This window comes from Pyxicephalus adspersus, chromosome 5 (genome assembly GCF_032062135.1).
Source record: "Pyxicephalus adspersus chromosome 5, UCB_Pads_2.0, whole genome shotgun sequence".
In the NCBI taxonomy this organism is placed as follows: Eukaryota; Metazoa; Chordata; class Amphibia; order Anura; family Pyxicephalidae; genus Pyxicephalus; species Pyxicephalus adspersus.
The window spans coordinates 38,323,564-38,334,023 of NC_092862.1; the positions used below are offsets into that span (position 1 = coordinate 38,323,564).

Here is a 10,460-nt window from a genome sequence, read left to right on the forward strand (position 1 = left end):
CGCTTTTGGTACAGAAATCTTAGACATCATTGTAACGCCCAGGTGGTTAAGGAGGCCATAATGTAAACAATGGACATAGCCAATAATGATTAGTGGGGGTAACAACGGTTTCACATATTCACATTACCAAATAAATCAGTAATTCTGACAGGTGGAGAAAGTATTCTGTTGTCGTAAAATCATTATTTTGTTAACTTTCATAAATGCCTTACCGCTTTGCACATTAGCGGGGATGGATTCGGTTTCCTAAGCTGTGATGTGTAGAAAAGGTTGTTTTTATACATGTCTGGTAAATTGTAAAGGTCAAAAAAGTAATTACCCATGTGTGAATCCAGGCTGTTCTGACCTATCCTTTTTAATATTTTACAGAATCCTAACAAAGCTTTTGGAAGTCTCCGATGACCCGCAAGTCCTTGCTGTGGCTGCTCATGACGTAGGGGAGTATGTACGGCATTACCCCAGAGGAAAAAGGCATGTATTGAGCACCAACGCTTACAGCTTACTTTTCATTGCTATTATTTAGTGGATTATTGTAACAACTTAAGTAACCTATACTAAGCCAACAATTTGCGGATCAATACAACATATATTCATGTTATGTAAATCCCTGTTTTGAAATACGCAGGCCCTTATTCATGTATATAGTAATCCTTCCACTGAACAGTAGCTTGCCCGATCCTTTTCAAATGGTTTCTGAATAAATTGTGAATCTGTTCCATCATTTCTAATTTTTCAGGCAATTTTGCTTGTGGTATTTCTTTAGTTTAGTTTAATTTTTTCTGTACATGTTTCCACGGTCCGCACAGCTCTTTGATTTTCTGTGACATCTCTCTATCACTATGGATACTGAAGTCCACTTTAAAGAATTTGTTAGAAGAACAGATTTATGATATCAGCTTTATAAAGAAAAAAATGTACTGTGAAATTATTGATTTGATGTTAAATTGATAGATTTTCACTAATCTAAATTTAAATGTTACATTAGCAAAAATGGTATACTAAAATACGGGGCATTTACTACTGGGGAGTTATTCCCTATAGCTGATAAGTATTGAATCACTGGTTCTAACATGAGAGATAACTGTCTGCTGCGGTTGCTGTTCTCTCTTTTACTGCCCTGAGACAGGAGTACCAAATCCTTATTTAGATAAAACTAAACATTAATAATTCTAATAACTCGGAGATGGCTAATACAGTAAGTTCATTGGGGGTATTAGTTGCTTCTGCCAGAGACAATATGGACAAAGATGTGTAAAAATATTGCAATATTTTATAGTGCTTTTGTTTAAGAAGCAGTACTCGTGTAGATTTGGTATTATCCATAAAGAAATAATGTGTTTTCCGTTCTCACTATTGTTAATGTAAATATAAGCCATTTTCTTTGCCTCGGATTGCTAACCCCTTTGCAATATTTGCCTGTAATTTGCATTACAATAGCCAGAAACAGATTACATTTGTTGGCTCACAGAAAGAAATGCTTGTCTATTTTTTTCAATCTATTTTTTATTTTAGGCATGTATTCACATTGACTGAAAGAGATATTAGATTTTAAATTATAGTATACCATCTACCCAGCTAATAAAAGTCAGGAAAATTCAGGCAATCCTATTTCATAACAAGTATTTCGATTTTTGAATAGCTCTCTATCCTGGCCTCTAAGAAAGATTAATTAATAGGCAGGCCAATAAGTAATCAATATGCCAACCCTTTCTTTCAGGGTGATTGAGCAGTTGGGTGGGAAGCAGCTGGTAATGAACCACATGCATCATGAAGACCAACAGGTCCGTTACAACGCTTTGCTTGCTGTGCAGAAACTGATGGTTCATAACTGGTAAGTAACTGCCTAAAAATACATTCGTCAATGGCATACACACTTCTGTTCTGCTTTTATATTAGTGTTACTAAATGCTAATTACTATAATTAGTGATTTTTTTTTTTTTATTTTTTGTTTTTTCACAATTTATTATTTTATCTTTTTTTTTTTTTTTTTTTTTTTTAAATTGGATCAAAGAACGGGTTCATTTTTTTTTCTATGCCCCTTCAAGGAGAATTGTGTCCCTTGTGCCAGGGACATGGCAGAAAGCATAAAGAGATCCTTTTTATCCCATCTTAATTGTGCGTTTGTTTTTGAGTATATCATGATTATGGTGAAGGTGTGAAATGTACTTTCATTTTCTATTACCGTATATAATACAAACTACCTCTAACAGTTTTATACTTTGGTACATGAAACAACTAGGAAAAACGCTACAGTAGAAAGTGTATGAGTGGTATATTTGCCTCTTGTTTAATGAAAGCTGTATAAATTATTCTGTCTACTATCCTAAATGGCGAAAATTTGCATGTGTCTTCGCTAGACTGCAGTGGTTATCTTAATATTTTGTATAATCAAGTACATTTGGTGCCTGGGGTTAGGATATCCTCACATTTTGGTATACACCCAAAAATATATATATTTGTTTTCATTGGCACAGATTTGCCAGATTTTGTCAATTTTGGAGATGAAAACTGTTGTCAATATTATGGTCAAACATTGAAATGGAAGTAGTATATTAGTATAGTTGATAAAAGTGCTTTTATTGTTTGTATGTTTTAAAATTGTTATTGTAATACAATATTAACTTTTAATTTCTTTAATATTTGTTGTCCCAGTGTGAAAAAAACCAAACAATAATGCCGAACGATTTAGTGTTGTGTACTTTTAAACCTCAATAATTACAAAAAAGTCCAAGTCTGGGAAATAATCCTGTCTGAGAATGTTCTGTGACGCAGCTCATCATGTAAAGAATGTTCTATGACAATTTTTGATTTTATAGACACATAAACACAAACTGGGCTAACAAGAGGAAAGAAGGAAATATTGGTTTGATTTCTTAAAAAAATATATATATATAATATAATTTTCTATGTTCTATATATGTTTCTTATGTTCTAAATATAAACTGATAGATTATTTTTCTATGAACCTTTCTGCCATGCATCATTTGTTTTAGAGAATGGGGTTTAGAAAGTGCAAGTATTTGCTTGCTTGTTGTGTTTTAGATCTGTAGGATGTTTTTGTAAGAAGCCACTGGTACTTGAGTTTTTCAGGTCACATTCCCTTCATTTGTTCCTAATAACCTTTCTGGGGTTAGTAATATTGCATATAACATTTGTACCTTCTTTTGGGAGCCTTGTGTTATGTGCTCCTTTTTTTTGAACAGATACAGTTGTAGGATTGAAGTATTAGACCTTCATATTTCCAAGGTTTGGTAATGGGGATGTATTCAGTAACAAAACTCTGGTTTCCTGTATTCGTTATAAACTGCACAGTAATTGCAATAAATGACTGCTGTAAGCTTTTTGCCTGCTTTGTGCACAGGAACACTCTCGTGTAGTAAACATTTCACAATTGACACTTTACATTTTATTATTTTGTTAGCATCTTAGTAAAAGCTTGTGCAGTGCTTGGCTATAGGCTTATTCTACAAGCAATCATTTTCAGTTTAGAAAGAACCTGGTAAGACTTTTTTGCATGAGTACAGGCAAAACATTTTTCCACAGTTTCATCAGGACCAATTAAAACCAGACAGTTGTTCTAATTCCTCCCCTTCAAATCATGAAGATTCAAGTCTCAAATCATGTGCTGGGTACACTGCCTAATAATTGTTGCTGAACACAATAATCATGGCAGCACTGAGTGGGAAGCACCCACTGCTTTCTTCCCAATAGAGAACTGTAATTATTGTTATTGATTTGGCATAGCCAATTGATACATTGTGGGACAGCTGTGTTGTAACAATGGATTTTCATCCAAAGTGATCGTGAGGTGAGAAAAAAATATAGTCACTGTACAAGGCTTTAGCTTAATAGCAAATGTGTAATGTTAATACGCAATACCTAAACCTAACACTAAGCTAAGCACTATTTGTTAGTACTTCTGACTTCCATATCTTAACTCATCCTATGTTACTAGCTCATGTCCTATACTGACAGCATGCAATGCTGAGATCCTAAAATCAAAAAAAGTTTCTTCATTTTCTCAATCTTTTAATAATAGCACTTACCAGTTGTTGCCTGGTTGTTCCCCATGATCATTTTCATGTTTCAGTTTTTTTGGGGTTAGGAGGGTAAAGGTTTGCAACTTTAAAAAGAACTTCTAAGTTTATCAAATGTTAAATATTTATGAGCTTATAAATTTTAGGTTTGAATGTTCAAAATGTCATAGTAATAAAATGTCAGATTAATGTTGTTGCAAAGATGAATCGCTAGTGTAGAATATAAAAATATCACATTAACAGAACTCTCTTTTTTGGGAATTTATGCAATGGAAATACATTTTGAAAGTAGTTAGTTTTTGTCATGTTGAATTGAGATAATGGGCTATGGCTTCAAAGATTAGTCTTCTGAGTGGTATTAATCCAACTCCAAATATTATGCTAAATTAAGTAGTAGAATAATGGTCTTTCTCTAAGCTAAAGTCTACCATTTCAGTCTGTTGTCTGTGGGTTAACTTGGCGATATTCATATATTTGATATGTAGACCTAATTCGGCAATTCCCACTGCTTTCTTGTCTTCAGCTGGGTTCCTAAAGAGAAACTGTGACCTAAGACCTGCTTAGCTTATGGAGAGAATCTGAGAAGCACCATCTACATATTGAGTGAACAGTAGCATCATTTAAAGTTTTTTTCCACTGTTTCTGAGTGCTGTTCCTAGTAGGTAGCTCAAAGACATCAGAGACTGTCACTGAATGTCTGAAGGGGCCAGTGGGGCAAACATATCAAATAGCTGGATTCCCCACTTTTTTTCCCTTATAGACAGTTTGTTAGTAGCATTAGCACATAGCAAATTTTCGTGGAATTCAGTTTAAATGGATAAAACTATGGAGGTATTACCTCACCACCAAAGAAACATTTACTATGACGTTGGCAATCGTTCAAAACAGAAATATCAATTATGGCTAGTAGGCATTTAAAATTAACATGTACCCATGATGATCATGGTGATCATGCTCACAAAGTAATAACATATCCTGAACAAACAGTGCTCTTTAAAACTAGCGGTCATTCACCTCTGTATCTAAAGTTATTGTGGGGAAATTCTTTTTTAAAATCTACACTGAAATCTTTGTTTTCTATGAGTGCAGATCTTTCCAGCCTGCCAAGACCTCTAATGTAATCAAAGATATATTTCTTGATTAGCTTTATTGTTTCAATGGTAATATTGCATGCATATATATTTTAAGACTGTTGTCTTGCTAGGAAGTTTTATAATATTTGTATCTTACAAGCTTAATAGCATAGCACCAGTGTTCTCCCCAGTCCCTTTTAGCTGGGCACTTTTCAGTAACCATCAGGCTGTTTTTGGGTGGTCACTGAAAAGTTGGGTCACAATAAAGTGGCCACCATCTGCCTACAGAGGAGGAGGACACAGTAACACTTGTACTGAAGAGGTTATCCAAGTCTTTGCTACCCTTGAATGTTAAGGTTGCATAGCTTCTTTATGGAATATACAGATATGCCATGGGTAAGCTTTGTGTTGGACCAGTTTTGAATTTCTTAAACATAGTTTTGTTTTTGGGGGTGTCACTAAAGCCTGTATTAAAAATCTGGTAGTTTTTTAAATTAACCCAAAGCCAGATAATGAAAATTGTTTATTTTAACTGCAAGAACTGTAAAGCATGTTAGTTTTCAACTGTACAAACTCCCTTAAGAGAGTAGAAGAGAGTTCGGAGCAAATGCAGGGTAGGTATGTTATTTATTATCTCAGCTACAAAGGTTTTACACCTGCATCTTAATTTTTTTAAACTATTAACTTTTAAATATAATATGCAGTAGATTGAAACTTCTTCAAAAAGGAAAAAACAAATGTACCGGTCACATTATTGTGAATGAGATGTAATGCAGCTAAATGCTAAATTATAAGCCAGTGTAATTCCTGTGAATATCTAAAAGAAAGGAGTACTGAGCCTATGGCAGTGTACAGAAGTTTAGAAAGCAAATTTAATGTTATTTAGATCTCTGTATGTGGGTCAGTTACAAGTGTAATTGCAATCATGGGGATTTCATTTTAAACTGAAGATATAATCTAATACAACCACACCCACATACTAAAATACACTTTGACCTGTGGGTTTCATCTGCTGAATAGGAATTTATACAAATCTAACCCTTATACAAATAAGGCTTATACAAATCTAACCCTCTCTGCTGCCACATAACAGGAATTTAAGAGAGAAAAAAGTTACCCTATACCTGGAAGTATTGGGTAATTCACTTGGCTGCCCTGTGGAATGATGGAAAGGCAAGCTGTTGAGATGTTAGAATAACCTGTTACCTTGCCCTAACTGAGCACACATGTTCACTTTAAAATGTAGATATTCACCCCCCAAAACAGTGGTCAGAATGCCACATGTGCTTGATAAAGATCTGTCTGTGTATGGCCATTTTTCATCAATGTTTATGCCTCTTTTCCATTAGGATGTTTTCATGGCAATCATGAAATAGATAATAAATCGCATATCCCCATGGACAAAGCTGAGTTTTGAGGCTTCCTGTTAAATATGTTCCAAACGATGCTAAACACAATTGGACATAATGATCAGTCATTTTCTTTAATGCCTGCACTGCTTCTTTATTCTGTGAGCAAAAAACCTTTATCATAATACAAGTAAATTACAAATGAGATAAATCTAGGAGAAGCAGTCCTTTTCGTATACGGGAACCCATTGGACTAGTTACTTATATGGTTATTTATACTTTCCTTCACTTTGACAGGCAGCCATAATTCTCCTTGTCACTTAATAGCTTATTACAGGAAGCTTTTTCAAAGGTGCTATTCAGCTGCTAGTAGAGCACAAAGACTGAAATATATTTTGCATATATTAAAGTTTCATTTTATAATGTAATGTGCAGATGGATCTTGAAATCCAAAGGGATCAGGTGTTAAGCTATTAAGTATTATCAGAAGTAAATTCTGCTGAAACTTCACATCCTGTGTCACTCATAGTCTAGGATGTAATAGCTTGATAAAGCTGTCAGGCATTCTTTCTTTCGGTAAGCAGACATTATATTAATAGACTGTTATTTAAAACCATGTTACATTACTTAGAAACAACTTTGTAGTGTGTCTGTGCTAGGTAGGCATACCGGGGATTTTAAGTCGTCTTCAGCATTGTGCAGTTTTTCTACCCCAAATTATTTGTAAAGCAGTAACAACACAAAATGTTTGTTTATATAAAATGAAATACAAATAAAGACCACCATCCAGAACAACAAACAAAAAAAAAAAATCCTGTTCTGTCTGATACATAAACAAATATATAGACATATCAGAATATCAGAGTTGATTTACGAATTAAAGACCATTCTTTTGGTGAGTTCACTTTGAAAAGTAAATATATTGCCCAACTAGCAACTATCCAACTGCCCATAAATTCCCATCTTATATGTTTTTTTTTTTTATTTTTTTTTTATTTGTTATTAAATCTTTACAACAGGCCTTCTCTCTTTTTACCATCCAGTGGGTACAAAATTGCTTACTGGAAGCCAGATGTAAAATTTGAGTAGGGCTGACACATTGGCCCCATTCCTATACCTTGAAAAGCTGGAGGCTGAACAACCAGAGAAAACTTTCCTTTGCTAGATGATTTTTTTTATTCTTTATAGATTTAACGATCAAGAATGGTTTTCTTTACTTTCAATCTTCAAATATATACCTAGTTAATATTTGAAGGCCTTGAGAAGCACACTTCTTTTTCTATGTTGGGGCAGTAGGGACCTGGAAACTAAGTTTTTTTTTTTTTTTTTTTTTTTTTTATGGATTACTTACTACAGGCCTTTTCCTCCACATGGGGGATTTACACAGCACCACTCCTCCCTCCTTTTATTTCCTTCCTTTATTTCCCATCTATCTTTCTTCTGGTAAAAATAGCTGCTCTGAGCGGTTTGTAATTTACTTTTTCTTTAGTTTTAACACTTTTTGGTGTATTTGTATTTAGCCCTATGTTATGCTGTGTTTAGATTTATTCACCAGTGTGCCATTTATTCCTTTGCTTAATAAACTATTTCCAAATAATATTTAAAGCTGTTCCAAATAGGAACATTTCTTCTTCCATCACTACTTTAATTGTAATGCCTTTGTAAAATGTTCTGCAGTATTTAATGGAAAGTGTTTTTGTAGTCCTTTTTTTCCTTTAACATGTCATTATCTTTAGCCTTTCAGAAATGTACCTTTCATTTGAGAAATACATTTAGGAGCTAAATAAGGAATTGGGTTATCTTCCGTTGACTGCAGTTTGGATAACAATGCCATTTAATAAGCCACTAAACCATAAAATTGACATTTTTACACATGAGTAATATACTGTGCATAAATCATTGCCTTCCTAATATCACATAGCTGCATTAGAAGGTAAAATGATAAATCTAACATTGTCTAGACTTAAAAGTGCCTCATGGGTGTAAGGCTTTTGTACACAGTCATTACACTCTAGAGCAAATTAAATTAAAGCTATTAGAAGAAATACATTCAGGTGTTTTTAATGAAAAACTGATGATCTTTGGAATTCTTTACCATTCACTTAATGTTTTCCCATTTCATTTCTACTTTATATGGACTTATATGGAGAAATAAAACTCATAAAAACACAACAGAATAGGACATACTGCAGTTATAAAAGTATCCTCAATGAATGGCAAATGAAATAATTATAATTATTCTATACCATTTAAATGCGAAAAAAAATATTTTTTTTTCCTCAAAAATGCTTCACAAACTTTTGTCTAGTCTATACAAATACCATTGTGTTGTTTGTGGTTCTTTCCATAGAGAAAAATCAGTGCTCTTTTAGGTTTATTGGTCCACTGTAAGTCTACAAATATTTTCAGAGACCCACATGGTCTTGTGTTACGACCGCAAACTGAAGGACTACACAACTATTGATTCCCCCAAAATACTTTGTTGTGTAGGTGATCAATATAAATATGAAACTCATTTGTTATGATTGGGCCTAGTAGCTGTAATCTTTAAGGCAGTAAAGTGGTTATGAAAGCCATTATGTACAAAGATTTACAAACCTGCTGAATGATCTCCCGTGCTAAGAACAATTGTACCCTTTTGTATTCAAACTATTCTCAAAGGCATTTTTTAGGAATGTGTGCTTCATTTTGAGTCTCAGATGCTTCATAGTAAGGGATGCACTGCACTGTCTGTTGGAAAGTTTAGGCAGTCAGATTAAATGACCATGCCTTGCACAAACTTACATGTTCTGCACTCCAACGAATACAGATACAAACTGGTACTTTGTAAATGTGTAAACTTTCGGTTAGTGAGGACATCAGGTCTTACCCAGTATCAACATTATTACATTCTAATATGGAGAGTAAGTAAACCTGAATATTATTGTAATTAACAATTTTATATTCCATTGTTTTGCAGGGACAGCTCTAGGATGATATTTTTTTTTACCTAATTTTCATCCTATGACCTACTGTTCCAATCACTAACACATATCTCTTGGTATGTCTTTTAGGGAATACCTTGGAAAACAGCTGCAATCAGAACAGCCGCCAGCAGTGACTGCAAGAAGCTAACTAAATTACTAATGTCCCATCTGCTTCTTCAGTTCATGGAGTGACTTTCTTTTAATTTGAATATCAACGTCTTGTGTGTTTTTTTTGTTCCCTTTCTTCCTAATAACATCCGCGTTCCAGTAAAGTATAAATGTGAATAATTCCAATGTTTCTAGTGTTTCAGTATGACATGGATGGATCTTAATCAGAGGTCAAAGGTACTGAAAGTGAATAGTGGTCATTATATATCCTATGTATTTATTGATATGTGGAAAATGCAAATAAATGACACATTCCAAGAAAAATCATTACTGTCTTCATTTTGTTTTAAAGTACTCGCTTTGTTCATTGGAACTTTTTCCTAGGTTATTATTGGAATTGATTTTTATCTTTCAATTTACCCTTACACAACAGAAAAGGAATAGCAAGACAGGCAGAATGAATGCTACAAAGAATTATTAGGATAAATTGCAAAAGTCTGTATAGTTTTCTATTCCTTTTCATGTATGTTGTAAGCACTTGATGGCTGAATTACATTTTTTTTTTACTTAAATTATTAAGGATGTGTGACTAGAAGTTTTTGAAGTTGCTGAAGTCAAAGTTTTACTTAAAACTAATAATATTTATGAAGAATTTCATATAGTAATAAAAGTGAGAGACTCGGGCAAAGTTTCCCCCCCCAGTAAAAAAAACAATACTTTTACTGTTGTCTATCCTTTTTAATGTAAAGTAAAAAATGAGTTTTGGTCGGCTTTAAGTGGTCTGGCAATATGATGTATGTAAATCTGTACTTCTGGGCGACATGTCACACACCTATCCAGCTAGACTTGGCACAGTCACACAGTAGCCATTTGTTATGGCTATTGCATTAGTGGTAATCTGATAACTGAGGAAGCAAGTCTAAGGT

At 33.8% G+C, this 10,460-nt stretch overlaps 1 protein-coding gene across 1 annotated transcript in view; it reads left to right on the forward strand.

Annotated features, from left to right (window-relative positions):
- The window catches only part of ATP6V1H (ATPase H+ transporting V1 subunit H), a 51,729-nt gene extending 41,871 nt beyond the window's left edge, over positions 1-9,858 (forward strand). Inside the window, exons 13-15 of the mRNA XM_072411207.1 lie at positions 370-471; positions 1,718-1,831; positions 9,514-9,858. Of these exons, the coding sequence (XP_072267308.1) occupies positions 370-471; positions 1,718-1,831; positions 9,514-9,574 (277 nt within the window). The 3' untranslated portion in view covers positions 9,575-9,858. The remainder of the gene's footprint in view (positions 1-369; positions 472-1,717; positions 1,832-9,513) is intronic.
- Positions 9,859-10,460: the final 602 nt, after the last annotated feature.